Below are 22020 nucleotides of genomic sequence, written 5' to 3'. Positions count from 1 at the left end.
GAGCCACAGGGGAGCTCTAGCCCAACCTCTCACTCACAGCAGGACCAACTGTGAGGTCAGACCAGGTCGCTCAGGGCTCTGGCTAAAAATCTGCATGGAATAAAAGGCATGAAAATATTAACATTGAAATCTGCATTTCTCCACAGCCCCTCTTAACAGTCTTTCTGCCTCAAGTGAGCTGTCTGGTGGCCTCAATACCAAGGAGAACACATGTCTTCAATGCAGAGAAGGAAATGACATCCAGAGGAGACACACTGGTGAACAGGGTGGTGGGGAAAGACACTTCTAACACATCCTCTTCTATAAAGGAGCAATTGAAAGTACTAAAGAATACCAGAACAAAATGAGCCTGCATAGTGTAGAAGAGGGCATAAAGTTATACTGTCTTTGGCATCAGCCTCTCAAATTTGACATTCATTGTTCATACTGTTAAGAATGTGATTTTCAGTCTAATTTCTATGAGGATGTGTGTGGAGAATATTCCTTTCAGGGATAATTTATAAAGGACCAGGCACCTTTTGGTAAATAGGAGGGAATGTGAACTGGTCTTGCTGTGAGATGTGGATTTCAATCTCCTTCTCAGGGATCTCTTCCCCTGTTCCCTCTGTAGGGCCTTTTCAATACACTTGGTTCACTTTCCTCTCTCTCCTGAGCTGCTCAGGGATGGATGGCAGATTCCCTCTCCAACCAGCAGGGCCTGGAGATGCTCCAGGGCTTTGCCAACAGGATCTTTTATCTATTCATGACATAAGACTCACTTGTTGTTATTCCCCCAACTGGACTGGGCAAAAGGTTGATTTCCCTGCCCAAAAGAATTATAAAAGAAAGCATAGCACCCAGTTCAGGAAGGCAAAAGGAGTCAAATCTGCAGGAACAGCTCTTTTGAGCACTGCTGGGAGATCTCAGCTGGTTGATGGGCTATTGATCTCCACTGATATCAATTAGCATCAGAGAACCAGAGAGTGAACTGCTCTAACCTAAGTAATAGGTGAGAGTGGCAATTCCCCTTTGGAGCAGCAAATCACAGACACAAAAATAGCTGTATTGATGAGGCATATGATGTTTGTGCTGTCTGTGCTCACAGAAACAGGAGAAAGATATTGCCTTTATTGAGACAGTCATCATCTGGCAAGAAAAACGTAGGCAAAAGTGCAGTAAATATAGGAGGAAAGTAACACATTCTTTTAACAAAAGAAATATTAAGACTTAAGCGAGAGGATTTGCAGAAGCTAAACAGTATTTCACCACAAGCACCAGAGATCTCTCTGTTTCCAGCTCTCCACCTTATCAGTGTGCATTGACAGACCACACAGGAGACTTTAACTCAGCTCAGTTTCTGTGGATGTAAATATGCAGATAAAACTCAGATTATTAGCAAATTACGTGTGTCTCAGCACTATTTTCTCCTCTTGCAGAAGAAAGACTTCACTTTTAGTAGGTTCTAAAGTCCATCCCTATTCAGTAAAGCTGCTAAGACAAACATAAGAGATTTGCTGGATCCAGGCTTTCATTACTACCTTCCTCATGCAAGGAATAGTGTATGAAGAAAAGGGTTTAGGGTAAGACTCTCTGACACCAACAGTCTTTGGATAAGGCACTGGGAATGTAAGTGAGAGAAGCAAAATTATCTCTAGCACACAGTGGAAACCTCTCCAATTTAGTTAAAAACACTTCACTACCCACAGTATCATCACAAGGTTACACCTGAGACAGGAGAAATGCCCAGGGCTAAAAAGATTTGTTATATATTCCTGAAACCTCATTGTCTTACAAAGTGGTATCTGAGGTTGAACACATATCCCTGATGAAATACTGATTGCAAAAATACACAAGCTCTAATAATTTCCATCAGGAGAGGAAGAAACAGAGTTTTAACCAGCCAGTAGGAAAAGGTTTGGACTTTTGCAAGCAGTTGTAGCAATAGTGATGTGTGAGAAGAAAGGAGATGATGAGAGAAATTTCACATTGTACTACTTGCCTCTCTGTCTGGATGTATTGGGATTATGGGACAGATGGATGTGTGTCAATATATTGATAACATTTAATAAACAGTGGGAATGGAAAGAGAAGGAAATGCAGCAAGAGCTCTGTGTGGCTGCATGGGATTTTTGTGTCTGCTGTTTTAGTGACAGAACCCCAGGAATGGCCTGAATTTGTGTCAGGAGAGGTTTAGGTTGGATATCAGGAAAAGGTTCTTCACCCAGAGGGTGGCTGGATCCTGGAACAGGGTCTCCATGGAAGTGATCACAGCACCAAACCTGTCTGAGTTCAAGGCTCATTTGGACAACACCCTCAGGCAGCATGAGGCTGATTTTGGGGTTGTCCTGTGGAGGGCCAGGAGTTGGACATCAGTGGTTCTTGTGGGTCCCTTCCAACTCAGATGTTCTATGGCTCTCACAGAGCCTCTGAAACTGCAATTACTGAAACTTTTCAGTGCTGACTGGAACAACACTGGCAGCTTGAGAGCAACACGTTACACGATGAGGAGATTGACTATGAGTGGCATTGACACAAAGGCAAGAAATCACGTTTTTTAGCAGTGCACAAGCGTTGGAGCCCACAGGGGGACAGAGAGGCAGGCACAGCCAAATCAATATGCAGTGGAAAGGGCCACTGCCTGAGTCTGCTGGGACAGGCCTGCTTTTTGTTCTCAAGACTTGCCAGGGCTTCTCTGCATTTTCAAAGAGCCCAGCTGTTATTTTCACATATACCTTATTTTGCCACCGGGCTTTCACTGTTTCCCCACAAAATTTGCCCTTAATTCACCTTGCTCCTCCCCTTCTCTAAATGTCAGTGACGACTAAAGGAGATTTTTGTGATCAAATCATAAATCAATAGAGCTGCAGCTGTACAAGGACACGGGAGATGCCAACTTCTCAGCCACTGAAACTGCAGGTATGCACTTCATTGCATCCACATCATGAAGTCCCCTCACCCTCTGAACAGGGTGGCTGCATAAAACCTGCTTTTAGAAAACATGTGAACTCTCAAAGTCTGTCAATAACTGGGCAAAGAACTGGCTAATCTGGGTCAAAAGTGTGCCAGGATATGCTCTAACAATTTAGAAGTATAAAGAGCCAGTTCCAGTGTCCTTGGGATATTTAATTTACTAGTGCAGAAATTATCTAGAATTTTTCCATCAGCACTTGTAAGCCCTGAATTGGATCCACGGGTGTTGTTTATTTTTTTACACATTTCTTCTGTTCAGCTGTGGTACAACAAAATCCTATATATGGTCTGCTGCTGGAGGAGCAAGGAACTAACAAATGGGAAATAATTGAGAAGAGAGCACTGAAGTGACTGAAAAGCAAGAGAGACTGACTTGTGAAGAGGAGGATAACTGTGAGCATTTGAGGAGTTTAAAAGCCAAAGGGGAAGAGGAATTATTTGCAGGGTCCAGTAGAGTTTCACTAGGTGTAAAAAGCTGAGAATGAGAAAGGGATCTTTAGCAGGAGCAGAGGGAAGCATTTCATCAACACCGCAGCCTGCTGGACCGTGAAATAGTCTCCCGAAATAAATGGTGGTAGTCCTGCAGCTCAGGTCATTTTAAATTAGAGTGGGCAGGATACTGGAGCGGATTCTTTAGGGAACAACTCAATACCAAGTCCCAGGGATGGTCATGTCAACCTCTCAGGCAGCTCTGCTGCTCATGATAATTAGGCTCCTCCAAGCTGCCATGAGAAGATGCTGCTTTTGACACTCACACGGCTCCAGATCGTTCACTGACGGTGCTTGTCATGATATTGTGTTATTTATACATTACCCTGAGTCAAAAAGTCTCTGTGAAGAGGCAGGCAGAGCCCTCATAAGTCAAAGCCCTGGACTATTGAAGCTGATGAAAGGTATAAAACAGGAATTGCACTAAACCTCCTAAACTGCAAGATTTTACCAAAAATACCCCTCAGCAAGAAATGCTACGTGGTAATGAGTGAACAAGGAACGTGTCTGAACTAACAAACACACTCTGGCAGACTCTGTGGGGCTGTTGTTGTTGTTGTTGTTGTTTTATTTTTATTGTATTTCATTTTCTGTCTGCTTACAAACGCTTGAGTGACAGGCGTGGAGGCTGCCATCTATCACTGCTCTTCAAAACAGAGAGGGAACAAACATCAACATTCCTCAACAACCACCCAGAGGGAACAACCTCTCCTAAAAATAAAAGCATTTTCCTCACACCTGTTGCCACAACCTATCCATCTCCACTTCTCTTTTGCCAAGAGAAGCATCAACTAAAATGCAGCTCTGTTGGCGTGCTTTGCTTTCTTCAGGATATTACAGAATTCTAGAATGGTTTGGGTTGGAAGGGACCTTAAAGATCATCCAGTTACAACCCTCTGTCATGGAAAGGGACATTTTCCACTAGATCAAGTTGCTTCCTACTCTTCATGGTAGGGGAAATTCCCACTGCTGTGTGAGCAGCCTGGGAAGCACAGGGATGGAAAACTGGTATGAGAAAGGAAAGAAAGGTTGTGGAGGAGATGGAATGACCTGCTGGTGACTCCAAGCAAATGATGGTGTGGTCTGGAAGGGTTTTTATTAATCTTCCTTTCTCATCACCTCTGGAGAAGCTGTCTGCATTGGGAGAATCACTGGAGGCCTTTTGAATCAATATAGCATTTAGCATCTTTCTTCCAGGTCTTCCAGTCAGCAGCTGAAATTCTGTGAAGTTCTCCATTCAATACTTATCCATTTCTTCCCAAACTTTTATCACCCCCATTTTTCACATGACCACAGGTGGAAATGAAAGGCATGGGATGCTAAATTATATATATTTGCTGTGACAGAGCCTGTGCCAGCACTGAGCACTGACAATGCACATTACAGTTCAGCTCATGTATTTCTGATGGCACATTTTACAGTGCTATATATAAAGTTGTTATGGCATCTATTATTCACTGCCAATACAGTTCAAGTTAAAATAGGTTTTATATAACAGTTCAAAGCAATATTTTAAGAAATAACACTTGTGTCAGGGCTGCTGTGTCCTACCAGATTTTGACATTTCCAAGCAATAAAGATCTTTATCCAAAATGTAAGGTTTTGGCGAGACATGTCTCTTGCAGACTTCTCTGGTTTTAATCTGCAAGCAATAGCAAAAGTAGCACATTTAAATAAAATGAACAGCCAGCTGAACTTTTGACATGGTTCTTATCTGTCTAGGTGGAAACTGTGAACGCTGCAAAGTGCCTCGAGGGATGTCCATGACAGAGAACAATGTCCCATTAACCTGAACCTCTGAAGAGACTCTGGAGATGTGGAAAACACACAAGTGGGAAAAAGTAATTGGAACATTAAGAAAAAAGTCTATTATGGGCAGGATTTTATATCTGTTTTTCAGGACACAAGACGGGAAGAGGATTTATTCTCTCATTTCTTTAGCAATCAGAAAGGTGTTATACCTGTTCTTGCAAAAAGGGCAAATTCAATGTCCCTTAAAAAAAAAAAAGAAAGAAAGAAAAAAAGAAAGCCACATGAGCTGCACTATGAGCTCCTCCAAAGTTGTGTGTAATTAGTGTGGTCCAGAATTTATGATGTTCCATCAATGATCTGCGATCTCCTCTATGCTTCTCAAGATCCACGTGTTCTTGGTGCTCGACATGCAGCAACACAAAAATCCCACTGAGAGCAATCTACTTGCATAAGACAAGTTCTGCCCAGCTCTATTCTTCATTCTGGTCCCCAAAGAACAAAGGAGAACAAGTGCTATACATCAATTTGGCAATAAATTTAGTTTATTAGTTGTGTTTGACAGTTAAGAATAATGTTTCGTTTTAACCTTCTTGGTTACTCAGTGGTTCTGAGACCATGTTGGGGGAAAGTTGTTATGGTGACTATGAGCTCAGTGAATCCCTTCTCTGTGCACCCACAACTTCTGCTGAAAACAGGGAAGTTTTAATGTACAAGATGAGTCCTTTCACAAGAAATATGTTCATGTGGGTCAACAAACAGAAAAACAAAACACAGTGAAAATTATTTAAAAAGTACCATCTGCTTATTCAAATGCAGCTGGGGAGAGGTACAATGCAGTCCAAAAATCCTCATTTTCATTACATTTCTTTCAAAAGAGATGTTAAATAAAATGCCACCAGTCCTAAATGTTTTCCTCCTGAAGAAAATTGTTTAAGCTACATTTGAAATAATGTTTGTGGAATGCAGCCCTCCTCACAGGATGAACATGGAATCTTGGAGAGCAAAGAAAAAGGGATACAGGATATTGGGGAAAAAAAAAACAGGTAAAAGGAAAGTGCACACATTCCTAGGAAGCAAAAACCTAATCAATATTAACTGACTAAATCATTAATTGCATATATTAAGTTATTCAGAGGTAAATTCATATTGAAAAGGTATCCAGGATCAAATCAATAGATACAAAATCTGCACAGTACATGACTGTGGTAATTTTTTAGGAGTTATTTGGGACTGTGACTGGATTCACTCAACCCACCTCAATTACCCCACCATGGCCATGTGGTCCAGTGCAGCCTAATGCAGAGATAGCAGCCTGTGGCACAGAAATGGGATTTAACCAGAAAATAAATATGTCTCTGAGGAGACACAACTGCAGCTCCTGGTTTTCCAAAGCTGTTGAGCTTGAGGCCAGCTTAGGGTTGCTCAATCCCCAATGGGCAAACACTAAATGTGGGGTTTTTTGTTTCCTGGGGAGAACAGGGGCGACATAAAGACAGGAAGAAAAAGACATTGACTGTATCTCAAACAGAAGGATCACAAAATCACAGAATCACAGAATGGGTGAGGCTGGAAGGGACCACAACGGGTCATCTGCTCAAGCAGGGTCATCCCAGAGCACAGGGATGTGTCCAGAATGTTCTGGATTATCTCCAGTGAGCTGGAGTTGTGGTCCACAATATCATTTCAGAAGCACATTTGCTACCAACCTTCTTGAACATCAGAGTGCAGGAACAGCCCAAAACACGCATTTTCTTGCCACAAAGTTCCCTCCAGTTTGTCCTGGTGGGTACAATGAGATCCCTCAAGTATGAAAAGACAATTCCCACCCAAAGATCCTCCGTGTGAGAATACTCTTTAACAATTTCATTCCTAGTAAGGGACACAAGCCCAAAAAGCTCATTCATTTCTGTTCAGAGAGCCATAACAGAAATTAGACACACACTAACCTCGACCCCCTCCTGTAAAACTGTCAAAATTTCTTACTTAGGGAGCTGGATCAGATTTATCCATCACTGTTTGCAAACAGAGGTCACAGCCTCAGAGCTGCACTCTACAGCAGGAATGTTTGTCCCCTTTTTGCTCTGTTAACTTAATCACAATTCCTGCTGTACCGCAACCAAAATCTATTCTGATAAAATTAGCACAATCCAATTAAAGGACAAAGTATAGTCCTTAATTAAATGTTCTGATTATTCTGAAGCCCTCTTTTTTTTTTTTTTTTTTTGGTTCATCTCGAGTTTAGGCCTGTAAAAGCATACAAATTAGAAAGATTTAGCATGTTCTTGTTTTACCCATTTATCGCTTAAATTTAAGTAACAAGAGTTTCCCAAAAGCATAAAAAGAGAAGTATAAAAAGAAAAATGTGGGATGTTTAACGTATTCAGGCCTCTTTTTGTTCCTTTTATTTCACATTTTTACAGTACCTTGGAAAAAGAAGGAATAAAAATAGTATGTCTTTTTTAACTCCACCAAGAACGTCCAAATACTTTGATACAGCAAAATATTGAATAATTTGAAAAGGTTAACAAGCTATTTCCTTTTGCCCACCTATTATTCTCTCTCGTGGTAAAGCAGAATATTTTCTGTCTGTGGCAAATTCCAGTTTTGAGTTTGTGTGCACCAAGAAAAGTTGATGTGCTGCAGAATCCACCTCAAACTCCCTCACTACAGACTGTGCCATGTGAGGCTCATGGAAAAGAACCCAATCATTAGCCCACGAACATCAATTAATCCCTGTAATTTCCAGCACTATTCATATGGATTTCTAACTCTTCCTCCTGTCACCGATTCCCATTTTTAGAAGCCATTGATAATCTCTCCCATTTTTTAGTGAGGCTGCCCTGGCAGCGACGGCAATCGGCATTTCCTTCAGCCCAGCACAAGGGACCTGCAATTCCTGCTCACAAATTCACGATGGGAGGAGTTCACTGACCTCAATCTGCTGAATGGCCTCTTCCCGCTGCCGGATGGCCTCCAGATCCTCCTCCGTGATTTCCGAGAGCAACGCTTGGTCCTGGCTCTGGCCCTGCCACGTGGCGTCTCCCCCGTTAAAGATCTTCTCATCATCAGGTAGGTCAGAGAAGGGGGTCTTGGGGCTCTGCTGAGATGGGAGAGCAGACAGAAAGGGAAGGAAGTGTAAATGTCATTCAGTTTTACCCAGTCTTGGAGTGGGAAAGGAAAATATTAATATAATAGATCGCAAAAAGGTGAAGAGGAGAAAAGTAAGTTCCATGAGAGGAAGCATTTCAAGTCTCAAAGGAAATGTTAGGACCTGAATTCAAATCTCCTGAGCTACTTTGGAGCCCCAGCAACCAACTTCAATTTTCCAGCACTTCTGACAGAACAAAACCCTAATGCGCGTTTTAAAAAGGGACACATTTACCTTGTTGTGCTTTCCTGCAAATTCTTCTGGAATTGGACACCTTCTCAGGCACACAGAAAGCCAAATAATTTGTCTTGAAGATTTTATGAACCAACTTCCAATGTTCAAAATAACAAAGGATCCAAGCTTGCCCATTTATGAGATGGATAAACAAAACAGCTCATGGAAGGAGAAATCATCACAGGAATGTGGCTCAGAGTCACCAGCTTGAGCAACTCACAGGTTTGTGGTGGTCACTCTGCAGAGTAGACCTGATTTTGCTGACACATCGGATCCCAGATGTGGATCTCAGAACTTCAGTAATAAGAGCTGAAACACAACTCTTCTCCTTCCTGTTTAGGAATCCCACGTTCCTTCTGGCGTCACCTGTGGAGCTGATCATCCTTGCTCCTCCCCAGACCTTTTAAGAGTCACCCAAGCAAGAATCCCCACAGAGAATCACAGAACGGATTGGAAGAATTGGGCTGGAAGGGACCTTAAAGCTTATCCAGTGCCAACCCCTGCCATGGGCAGGGACACTTTCCACTAGACCAGTTACTGCAAGCTCCATCCAACCTGGCCTTGGACACTTCCAGGGATGGGACACCAACAACTTCTCTGGGAAAATTGTTCCAGTGCCTCACCACCCTCTGAATAAAGAAATTCTTCCTAATATCTCATCTAAATCTCTTCTCTTTTATTTTAAAATCATCCCCCCCGCCCCATGTCCTATCACTATCTGCCCATGTAATAAGTCACTCTCCTCTTTTTTAAAAGTCCCCAACTTATTTTCTAAGCCCTCAGATACCAATTTTCTAGGTAGACAGATGTTCATACTACCTTTGAAAGCTACATTCATATTCAGATCCCATTTTAAAACGCTCAAGGTCCAGTTGGATGTGCACTGCAGGAAGGGGCAGAGGTTTAACAAGGTCTTCTCCTCCCTGCCTTTAGCTCCTGTGCCTGTCAGGTTCAGTCTAGACTGGACTAAGACAATGAACTGACACAAGGGTGGTTTGCAGGCTGAGCTCAAGCTCTAAATTAATGGCACTGAAGGCTCCAACCCTCCCACTGCACGAGTACTCCACTTTAACAGTGCCCATCATCCTCTTGGATCCCATGGTCTTTAGATGAGCTTTGACTCCCAACCAAAAGTTAAAATATAAAAGCCAACCAAGTGCTTCTGATGCTCTGAAGCTGAAAGAAGAAATGGCAATGGACACAGCACATCCTTAACCTGAATGTCCTGAAATCTCTGAAAGCCATAGGGGAAAACAAGCACAAGTACTCGGGGGGATGTTCAGTTCTATGTGAAGCACAAGACCTGGGGCTTTTCAACAAATTGTGCCTGAAAAATAAAGGCCTTTGCTGTCTTTGCTATCTTTTCTTTTGCTCAGAGATCTGCCTTGCAGGAACTGTGGAGGAGGCATTGAGAAAATGAGTAATATTTAACACATACAGACTCTGTGGCTGGTTAAACTTTAAAGAATATCAGGCATCTGTAAATTCCTATTTAAATCTCTAACTTTTCTTTAATTCTTTAAAAAGCGTACAATTTCTGTATTTAGAAACCAAAGAATTTTTGTGTTTGCCTAAATGAAGTTTTTCTCTTGTTAAGTTAGTTAATTATTATTATTATTATCACCATACCAAGTTGGAGACAAGGAAAATAACACAATGTGGTGAAGGGAGAGGGGTGGTGGAAGAAGTAGAGGGAAACAGAAAACTCAGCAGCAACCAGTCAAGTATCATTCAAAATATGAACAGATGAAAATCTCAGACATTATTGTCTTACTGTTTCACCTTCTGCTTCCCAGGGATCCTTTATCTACTGAGAAAGGGTGTGTTACAGGAAGATAATCATCATTTAAAATTAGGTTAACATTCATTTACACTTTAAAAGACATATTTTAATGGGATCAAGATACTCTGGGGGTGTTTTATCCACTAATTATTACGTGCCTTGGACACTAACTTCTCTGGTAGAGTTCTTCAGTGCCAAAAGCATGTATTAATGGACTACAGAAAAAAAATCCCTGGGGTATTCTAATGCTTCATTCATACTGACAGAGGTGTCCTCTCATCTTCACCAGTGGGTTAACTAAGACAAGCAGAGGCAGCTCTGCAGCACATCATCAAGGAGCCTGGAAGAGCCCAAATTTCTGATCTCTGAAAATGCAGAACTGCTCTGATGAAATTTGTCTACTCTGGTTACAGCAAGGACACTGCACCACGGACCTAACTGCACATGAGTGGACATTTAAAACCCTGCTTTGCTATGCAGAACGAGTTTCAGTGGAAGACAACAAGTTTACAAGTGTTCAAATGTCAAATGCTCTGATGTGGGAGCACAGGAATAACAGCAGAGCCAGAAACACAGCAAAGAACTCTTCAAATAATTATATTAGTCCATGGAATAGCACAGTTGTATCCCAAATGTCCTTGATCTTGGCCTGTGTCAGCTCTCTTACTCATCCTCACTAGCTGGTCCTGGTATCTGTAAATGACATGTCCCCCCTCCAAATCATTCAGAGGTTGCAAGAGATGCTGCTCAGTGAGCTCCTACAAAATCCAGCTATTCCTGGGTTTAAACAGGTAATGGTCTAGACAGAGATCCTTTCCTCTAAACAAAGCAGTGACCTAAGTTAATTTCAGAGCTGCTGAAGGCAATGACATGAGTTTGTATCCTTAACATCTTCCCAAAATATCCAACCATGCCTGCTGAATAAGTAAATCAGTAAACAACAGGATAAAGGAAGGGGAGGGGGGGCTGATATTTCCTTCCAGACATGAAAATGGCTCCATAATAATATTAAATACAGTCACCATGACCTGCTTTCAGGGTGTGTGTGCTGTGCTAACGAATGAAAAGTGATTTTGTATTGCCCATGGTACAGAGCCCCTCATTTCTTTGATAAAGTGAACGAATCCTAGATTTGGAAGTGTGAAGAAATCTAATCACTTCTGATACTTCTGACTAAAAGCTGCAGCGTAGCTTGGCTTATCAGTGGTCTTCATTCCCCTCTGAGTTATGTTCATTGCCATGTCTGACAAAACACTTTATTTATAGCAAGGAAAGATCTGATGGAGGGCACTCACTGAGCCTCCACAGATAAAGTTCCCTTTGACAACGCACTGGAAGGGGCCATAACTCCCTACACAGGCATTTCCACATTAAATTTGATTTAGTGCCAAACTTTATGCCCCGCGAATCTCTGTGCAATTTTCTGTTGGATTTCCTTTCATAAATTGTTAATTGGATGTGTTTGAAGTTGCTCTTTTGTTGAAATTTGCCTGTGGCAGATCTTTGTCAAGATGTATCTATAAACCGAGCCCTGCCTGTGAAAAAAATGATAGGGGAGAAAAAAGTTGACTATATCTGATACACTCAGTAGTTCTTTTAAAATTAAATCCTCAGGACTGAGGGTCACACTATGCTGTTGTTCATCATATCTGAAAAATTATGCCCAGGCACAACATTTTTTCTGATGGATAAAATCTTTCCACGAGGATAAAATCGTTGCTGCTTACAACTACATTTTTTTTTTTTATCAGATTTATTCCACCAATGGGGAGATGTTGCATGCAGCTGCTGATAGGAAAAGAAAAAAAAGAAAATTTAAAAATAAGAAAGAAAAAAGGATTTATCTGAATGGTGACAAGTTCTGCCAGGGTCTGTACTTTACCAGCAGTAAATGTTTGCATCAGAAGTTGCTTGTCTGAGACTCCTCCCAAAACAACCCCCTTCCAACCCTCTTCCTGCCTCTCTCCCCATTTGTCCATTAGGAGGGACAGAATATCACAAGTTTTCCAACCTGTGTCACATAAAATCACCAAGCAAGGGATTGAAATGACCTCTCTTACAGCTCCCATATGGTTTTTATTCCACCCAGAAGCAGAAATCTAACGGGAACTCCTCTAATATGACACCAAGAAGCCTTCAAAGCTCATCTTCAGAGAGTTACAGGATCTCCTGTTGCAGAGTGAGTGTCCTGGTGCCCTCTCAGCCCTGTAGATTCCATTTACATCTCTAATTTTAATGATGCCATTTCTGATTGCCTGTTACAAGATTGTTCCCTTATCAGGAATTCAGGGCATGAAACGCTGACTGGAGATGGATAAGATAATGGCTCTTATTGCCAGTGAAATGTTTAGTGATTCCAAAAGAAAATTTCTTTTCCAATCCTCATCAAAACCTGAAGATATAGAGAAAAATTACACAACAGAGAGAAAGAGAGAGACAAACACACTCCCTCCAGCTCGGGCTAGTACAAGACAGGTAATAAAGGTGAGAAATAAGATGGGCCTCTCACAGTGTCTCCAAAAAGAACTGTAAGGGTTGATGGAAATAACCAAGATTTATTGAAGCTGGAATTACAGACTCTGTTCACCAGGTGAACAACACAGCACAGGGAGAGGAGAACAAAGGGCTGAGGGAGACGCTCACAAACTTCTACTTCCAACCTCAGCATGAAGGCAGTTGAGAGGGAGACTTGATTAAGGCTGAAATTAGACAACATGAACCCATTTCCACACCATTTCCTTCCACTCCAAATTCAACCAGGAGCTGTGTCCTGGAGAAGAGGGTTCAATTTCTGACTGTGAAAATATGGGATAGGACAACTAATACAGTATCTTAGGAGGGATGTGACAGAGCTGTTGACATTGTCGAAGTGGGAAAGGAGAGCAAGAGGCTGGAAAGGAGCTCAGTGGAAAAGGGACCTGGGGGTCCTGGTCGATGGCAAGCTGAATTTGAGTCAGCAGTCTCCTAACTGCACTGAAAAACTAATTCTGGAGAATAAGAAGGAACACAAGCTCCTTTTTTTCCTGACTGTTACTCCATTCACATGGTCATTACAAGCAGTTGCAGCATCACTTGGCTGTCAGACCCTGGAGACTGCCTTTGATATTCACAGTTCACAAATTCCTTGTTACCTCTGAGTTTATAAGAGCACAGGTAAAAGTAGCCTCACTTGTCTAAGCTCATTTTGTACTCCAGACTGCAGGTTGTTCCAAGGAAATCTTCTGCAACCATAAAAACAGGGTATTTTAGAGCTCTTCTATGACTCAGGGAGTAAAGCAGGGAAGGTTGCTCTGTCTTCTCCAATCTCCAGAAGCTTTTTGCATCTCTAGCAGGGACATGGGCAACTCCAGCAGCAATCAACACACCTCCCACAGCTCCTGCAAACCATCACATCTCCTTGGGTAACATTTTGGCTCCAGCTTTCAAACAAAATGCAAATGCAGAGATGTTTATCTCCTGCTTTATAGTACACATAGACATACAAACAGCTAGGCAACACTTTATGAGGGTATCCTGTTCTCCCCAGCATCCAGGCTTGGAGATTCACGTTTTTATTGCCTGTAGAATAATGAGGCTGGAGTGTGTGCATTAAAGATCAATAAAACACTGCACATGGAGGAGCAGGGCGCAGAACACGGCCGGAGTTACTCCGCCTGACACATTTTTACTCTCAGGTTGGCACTTCAAGCTGTCTGGGACAAAGCTGGCACAGAGCAGCCAGTTTGGCCTGACTACCCACAAAATACAGCCAGGTTAAGAGGACAGATAAATTGGATTAGATGGTCTTTCCCAGAACCATCCTTCCAAAACAACTAACCTCGCGGGCTCAACGAGATTTAGAGCTGCATCATGCCAAGCAAAAGCCCAAAGCAATTACAGGTAGAAAGGCCTCAGGCAGGCACAGAACAAGCAGCCTGGGACTTCTAAATCTTTTAAAGGAGTGAAATAGTGATATTACAACTTTGCATTATCTTTCACACAGAAGATCACAGCAGTGATTGGTAATCTGAGCTCTGTTGTCTTAGGAGAGGAGCTTCCCACAACGACTGGGAAAGAAATGCATCACAAGGAATCACAAATTAACCATTGCCTGCTCTTCCTTTTCACTCAAAAATGACTGATTTTAAAACTACCATAAGGAGGACAACTTTAAAGTGGGATATGTTGGATCCTTCCTGCATCACTGACACAGGCAAACATGGAAATGCATTCAGCATTTTCTTCAACTTATGCAAATTTGATTACTCAGCTCCAAAGTAGCATGAATAAAACCAGGATGGGGAAATTAGCATGAAGGGAGAGGTCGAAGTGCCTTTTTATTTAAATTAACTAGAATCCTTCATGCGTTTCTGTCTTTGCTCTAGATCAAGGTGTTTATTTTTGAATGACGTGAATAAGAAATTGAGCAAGAAAATCACATATTTCTACTATTTTCCTACTACAGAATCTGCCAGAAATTACTAATTTGAGGGAAAATGTAGTGACAGAAATTATTTTGCTGGTTCTCTTTTCAGCATTTTTAAATTTAATCCTTCAGGTCTCCACAGTCACGAGGACTAAGAAAATCTATTCAGTCTCCTGGAACTGGAAGAGACTCAGTAACAGAGTCCCCAGTTCATACCTCCTACTGTTTTCTTCTTCTTTAATTTTCCTTCAAGACTTTATTACTTCACCAAATTCATTCTGAGCAATCCTGACCTCATCACCCAGGGCTGCTCGAGTTCAGAGTCGATCTTACTGTACTCGGGAGAGAGAATTAAATGACCTGTCTGTGGTAGATGAAGAAAAAGAAAATAAGCCAGGGGCCTGAGGTTTAGCTCTCTGATAACCGATGTGCTTTCAAGAAGCACGGCATATTTCCACCCCACGGTGAAGACCAAATTTAGAAGGAATGCCCTCCCTACCAGGCCTAGATGGTGGGGCTGACACTCATATTTTGCTCATGGAGATCATCAGCTTCTAGGTCAAACTTCAGTTGATCCTGAGGGCTGTATTTTCACCCCGAGTTACTGAAGGAAGGTGGAGCTTGCCCTCTTCCTGTTTCCAGTCCTTCTCCTTCTTTTCCTCTTGGTTTGGAAACAGTACCTACCACACAAATAGATGATCCCATGGTGGTGTGAGTGAAACAAAAGAGCACCAGTTAAAAGAGGCATAAATTTCCCCTCTCTGTAATCTGACATCCTTTTCTTTTCAAACGCATCTCACTGAATGGCTTCAGCCTGATTCCACATGGCTACACCCACCCTTCCCAAAGCCAACTGCCTGGGCTATCACTCCCTTCAGGTGACATCTCCACACATGCAGAGCAAGTGGATAAACATTCCTTTAAGACTGCCAGGAAGGAGAGTGCTCACTGGTGTTTTTATAGCATTCCTAAAGCTGCTCCTGCCCTTTCCTGGCTGTCTGTGTGATATTCTCATAATTCTCTGCCTCTGCACAGCTCTGCTGCTGGCACCACGTTTTGGCTGGTGGTGCTGTCTGGGATCTGGGCTGTGCATTGTCCCTGGATCCTGATGAGAGGCAGAACCCTCCCCTGCTCAGCTCCCTCTCTGAACAGCTGAAGCACCAGCGTTTGTGGCAATGGACCGTGCTTGAAAGAGCTCACAGACACATCAAGGCTGTCTGGAAAGGCCCGTGTTGTCTCTGCCTCCCAGCATATGTGCTGCACAGCTGCTGAGCAGGTTCCTGCTCCAAAGGCAAACAAGAAGGAGAATGAGTCACTGGTCTACCCTTTAACACCCACCTAGTACCGAAAAAAAAAAAAAAAAAAAAAGGAAAAAAAAGTGAGATGTCCTTTTTCTCAGTTCACATGGAGTCAAGAGCCAAATTCAGCTTGATTTCCTGTAGCAGTGACAGCCCTTAGCACGGGCACAGTGCCATTCTGGAGCAGTGGAAAAGCAGGAAGGTGCTGGAAATAAAAAGTATGTCTTTTTCTTTCAAGGAATAGACTGCTTTTGTGTTTTGTATTTTCCTTTTGGAGTGCTCAGTCACTTTTTTTTAGAAGCATGGCTGACTTCCCACAAAACTTCATCAATATCAGTCTTATAATCTCTTTTTGTTCCTGGCCTTTGGCAGGGTTTCAGTGGACAGCTCAGCATCCAAGGAAATGTTCAGAGCCTGAGGCTGAGGAACACTCTCATTTAGTGACTCTCTATAAAGTATCTGCCCATTTTACAGCCCCAGCACTGTCCACATTCAGAATGTTCCAGTTGCTGCCCAAAAGCCTGGTCCCAAATTAAGACAAAAATCAGAGATATGTTTTCAACCACCCATCTGGAAGATGGTGGTGGGTGGTCAGTTGATGACAACAGGGATGAGGAGACAAGATAAGGTTCCTGCCTCTGTGTGAGAGTGGGGTCCACCTTTGTGGGAGAGGACGAGGAAAGTGGGAGCTGAGCTTTGAGTGGCAGGATGGGACAACACCTGGTCATCCCACTACAACTTTTGGCACTATCCACAAAAGAGCCTCATTAAGGCTAATCATATAATCATAGAATGGTTTGGGTTTGAAGGCACCTTAAAGATCATCTCGTTCCAACCCCCTGCCATGGGCAGGGACACTTTCCACTAGACCAGGTTGCTCAGAGCCTCATCCAGCCTGGCCTTGGACACTTCCAGGGATGGAGTGTCCACATCTTCTCTGGGCAATGTGTGCCAGGGCCTCACCATCAATAAATGTATGTAATTATAATAAATAATTTATTCCTAACATCTAATCTAGACCTACCCTCTTTCAGCTTAGAGCCATTCCCCCTTGTCCTGTCACTCCATGCCCTTGTCACAGGTCCCTCTCCAGCTCTCTTGGAGCCCCTTTAGGCACTGGAAGGTGCTAGAAGGTCTCATCAGAGCCTTCTCTTCTCCAGGCTGAACAGCCTCAACTGTCCCAGCCCATCTCCAGAGCAGAGGTGCTCCAGCCCTGTAATCAACTTAGTGGCCTCCCCTGGGCTTGTTCCAACATGTCATTGTCCCTGTGTTGAGGCCCCAGAGCTGGATGCAGCACTGCAGGTGGGGTCTCACAAGGGCAGAGTGCAGGGGGAGTTGGGAATAATGGACAGAGAAAACCCCAAGATGCTGCAGCACAGGTCTGATTAGATCTACACCGGAACAACAGCAAACCCTCTGCAGGAAAACAGAACCTATTTTCACCTGCAGGCTGATCCCTGCAGACTTCTGTTATCCACTGGATTTCAACATAAGGCACCAGGACATAAATGATCTCTGTCCTGTCACAAGAGATGTTCAGCCCTTTGGTCCAGTTCACAGCAATTTCAATTTCAGCACCAACTCAGAACAAAAAGCAGGTTCCACAGGCTGGGAACACGATGGGATGGATGAGTGTTTGTGTGCAAAGAAGAGCAACGGAGTTGGGGAAGGGTCTGGAGCACAAATCTGATGAGGAGCAGCTGAGGGAGCTGGGGGGGCTCAGCCTGGAGAAAAGGAGGCTCAGGGGAGACCTTCTTGCTCTCTACAACTACCTGAAAGGAGGTTGTAGCCAGGTGTGGTTTGGTCTTTTCTCCCAGGTAACAAGCAATAGGAAGAGATGAAACAGCCCTAAGTTGCACCAGGTGAGGTTTAAATTGGGTATTAAGAAAAATTTCTTCACTGAAATGGTGGCCAGGCATTGAACAGACTGCCCAGGGAAGTGTTGGAATCACCATCCCTAGAAATATTCAAAAACTGTGTAGATGTGGTGCTTGGAGACATGATTTAGTGGTGGAATTGGCAGTGCTGGGTTAACAGTGAACTTGATGATCTCAGAGATCTTTTCCAGCTTTAATGATTCTGTGCTTCTATGAAAAGTTCACGCGTCTTTAATGCCATTTAAATCCTATTTAAATCCTTTTTCCTTTTTTTTCCCCCTAATTTACCTGTGATTTCACTACAATAAAGCCTATTGATCCATCCCTGACTGCAGGCAGCAGCTTGTTAGGTTTTACACTAATATTATACGCAAACCCTTAATTGTTTTTCATCAGGACATTTTCGGTTTTAATTAGAAAACAAACACAGGTAATAAAAATGGTAAAAGGATACAAAATGACAGATGCCTGCAGTGAAACAGGAGGCATCAATTGAATCAAAATGAAAATATTGAAAATCTTATTAGGGCTATCTATCAGCACTGCTGTACAGCTGTCATGGATCAGGGACAAGGTCTGTGGTGACCTCTGGGGAATCCATTCACAAGGACCAGAAGCATTTAAAGGGCTTGTCCTGCCCAGTGGCCATTCCTCCTACCTGTCCTAGACCCCTCCATGCAGGAGGGACTGATTGTTCTTTCTCCTGACCAGTGACAAAAATCCCCCCCTAACTCAGCCTAATCTCCCAACCTGTAAACAAATCTTAAAATATAAGTTCAACTGAAGGGAATTAAATGCTTGTCCTGATTATTGTGTGCTGTGACAGCAAGGACTGACATGGATCAGAGGACATTGGAAATATTTAACAACTAGTCAACTTTATTTGGAGGTTGTGAGCTTCAATCTCAAGAAAAATGAAGAGTGACAACTTGAATTTCAAGTCAAATCAAGTCAGAATATTTACTGGTTTAAAGAAAAACACAAGAACAGCAGAAATAAAATTATGTTCTTCCTCAAGAACAGTGATATAGTTATTACAGATCTAGGCAATGTCTCAAGGAAGAGAAACTAAAGATATTAGGGAAATTTAGACACAGATGTGTGTTTGGTACCAAACTGCCTGCAAAGTGAAATAATGAAAATAGAAAGTGCAAGCATTGCTACAGGGAACAAAATCCTGCTCCTGAGCTTGTTCGTCCAGGGAAGAATGAAATAGGGAGAATTTGGCAGTTTGCTAATTTATCCTGCGCGAGTTCTTTATAGGGTAAGATGAAGTGAATCTAACCTTCCAAGGGGTGACAAGAAATAGGAAGTGCCAGGGAGGAAAGCAGTGCAGAGCAGCTTTATTGCCCTCGTGTGCTCCGTGCTGTCTCCGTGATAAACGTTCGCGGGGATGTTCACCTCTCCTCAGCTCAGGCATTCAGTCCCGCACCACCCCATTAACAGACAGGCTCCGTGAAGGCTTTCAGGAGGATGGAAAAGCTCCCTCAGACGTTTCCAGGGTAAAACATTCAGGGAAAGGATTAAGATTAAAAAAAAAAAAAAAACGCTGGAAGGTTTTCAGCTCAGCGCCTGAGGAACGTGACATGTAACAAAATTGTCCATAATCTGTGCATTTTCCCAGTTAATATCAGGACAGTGTCTTAACTGTGTCAGAGGCAGGAGAGGCCACAGATAAACATTCAGATAATTCCCACCACGGATTTTTATTGCACTATTATTATTATTTATTTTACTTCTGTTTTAACTGTGCTATTGACTTTCCAAACTGATGGGGCATTAACCATCCACGCAACTGTTCTTTATCAGTTTTAGCACTTAACCTACATGTTTCTTTCCCACCATCAGGCCATTCTGGCTCCTATCATTTAACTTCGTGAATAATTCACCTGGTCTTCATTTGTGTTTTCACCTTGAAAGTATTTATAGACTGCAATCATGTCTCGATTGATACTTTCTTCAAGACTATTTAATTTAGCTCCCTCATTTTCTCATCTGATGTTTATAGACTATATACCTCATGTTATTTTACTTGCCCTGTTCGTGTTCTTTTTTATTCTCTCTGTATATACCAATACCCTTCCCAAGCCATAAACTCCAAGACTTCATTGCTTGTGCCATAAAAATATATTTCTGTTGGAAACTTTCACCCAAACACAGGAGAAATTTTGTCACGTGTTAGAGTCTGCTCGGAAAACTGCTGTGTGGGGCTTTGATTGGTTGACTTGTTGCATCCTGATAATTTTCCTATTTGACTGAGTCTCAAAGGACTGAAATCTGATCATTTTCCACTCCTACAGTAATAAAGAAGTAATGAGCTTATTCTGAAAGGCTTGGACACACTCACTGAATTAAAATCATATTTCACTCCCCAAATCCACACTGGAAGAGGATTCTCTGTGTGGAAAGATGAGAGTTTCCTGTTACTCCTTTGAAGGTTGGTTTGCACCCCGAGCTGTGCATGCAGTGGTGCACAGTATTTCCTAGGATATAACATCTGGTTCCTTGGTGCTCCTTTGGGTGTGTGGAAAGGAGAGTTTTTATCACATAAACCCAGACTTTTCACCAAGAAGCTCCTCACTAACACACGTGGGTGTACACATGGCTGCAGGAACACACCCCTAGGCTCTGCCCTCCCTCTCTGCCCACAGAGTCACCAATTCTGCAGGGAGAAAAGGGTCACAGCAACCCACAGGATGGGTGACTGCAGGGAATTTGTCTCCTTCTGCTTCCTCTCTACTCAAAACAGCCAGGAGACCTTCTCCAGCAGCTAATTCAACTCAATAAAGTTATACCTTTTTTTTTTTTTTTCCTTTTCTCCACTGCATTTCTAAGGAGCCAAAGAGCTCTGTCCAGTTGACAGAGTTCCCTAAAGTCAGCTGCCAGTTTGTCCCAGCAGGTTTCAAGTATCATTCAGAGAAAGAGGGATAAATTAGTCAGATACTGGCTCAGGAGTGGTGGTATCGACATGTAAGTGGGATCCCTCTTAACAGCAATTTGAGATGTTTGCACAGTAGATATCGTCCTTTGGATTGATCAGCCAAGTTGAACTGCCAGCAATCCACCTCTCCAAGCTTGACATACCCACAGTGGAAGCACGGACCTCCAAGCTGCTTATTAAGACTCCCATTACAATCAATGGAGCCGTGGTCAATAAAGCCAATGCAGATAAGAGCCCAATTCTGCAGATTAAAGAGATTGACAGCTACTTAACATGAGATTGTGTTGTAGACCAGAAAGGGAGCCTTGAATGTCAGGTTTGGAAGAAGAGACCTACACTACACAAGCCCTAGTAGAGACTAGGCAAAGGCAGACTATGGGAAAAAAAAAGTATAAACTGACAAAAATAATACAAAAATAATACAAACCCCCCACCAAATACCTCACAGACTATTTTCCCCCCCAGAGAACATTTGTCCCACTTAGCTCAGCTGAGTACACTAAGATGTGTTTATTTCTCTCAGCTACCTGTAGAAAGGGTCTTGTTGCCTTCAGACATAGAAATCTAAACATGGAATAATTAACAGAAATTATCTTGGCATGTGTGGTTTGAGTTCCCACTTGACTTATCAGGCACTGGATGAGGACAATGAGGCAAGACTAGAACCTGACTCCTGCATTCCTCCTTCATGGAGAAATCCTATTTCCTCTCAGATGGCACATGTAAGACTAGCAAACATGTTTGCAGTTCTCTGGTCAGCGTAATAAGTGACAAACCCACCTCTTTTTTACTGATGTGCACTTTGTTTATTGATGTTTCACACGGGATGACCTTCTGTCTCATCACACAGAAGGCAGAGGCCTGTGAAATGCTGAATTTCTTTTGACAAGCTCCCTTCAGCTGGTGAGATCTGGAGGCAACCAGCAACTCCCTCACACACCAGGTCTTTAATAGACTTAATAACACCACGAGAATATGAAGTGATCTAAGCTATATATCCACGCTGTATGAGATCACACTGCATCAAAACTTTGATAGATGCCTCTGCTGTTTGCTCATCCTTAAGGAGCAATGACCTGAACATTAGCATGTCTAGTAAATTGTTCTAATGTGTGGTGAAAGGGGACTAATGGATACAGTAATT

General features: G+C 42.6%; 1 protein-coding gene across 4 annotated transcripts in view; it reads right to left on the bottom strand.

The window, feature by feature from the left end:
- TSNARE1 (t-SNARE domain containing 1) overlaps positions 1 to 22020 on the bottom strand; it is a 458997-nt gene that overhangs the window by 212156 nt on the left and 224821 nt on the right. For 3 of the 4 annotated variants that reach the window (XM_050313442.1, XM_050313451.1, XM_050313460.1), the window contains one exon: positions 8123 to 8290. In XM_050313442.1, coding sequence (XP_050169399.1) covers positions 8123 to 8290 — 168 coding nt within the window. The remainder of the gene's footprint in view (positions 1 to 8122; positions 8291 to 22020) is intronic. The other variant, XM_050313469.1, reaches the window with a different exon arrangement.

The sequence above is a fragment of the Myiozetetes cayanensis genome, unplaced genomic scaffold, assembly GCF_022539395.1.
Source record: "Myiozetetes cayanensis isolate MyiCay16 unplaced genomic scaffold, myiCay2020 scf1, whole genome shotgun sequence".
NCBI classification, from domain to species: domain Eukaryota; kingdom Metazoa; phylum Chordata; class Aves; order Passeriformes; family Tyrannidae; genus Myiozetetes; species Myiozetetes cayanensis.
The sequence above is the reverse complement of the archived record's forward strand: the minus strand, read 5'-3'. Positions and strand labels throughout refer to the sequence as shown.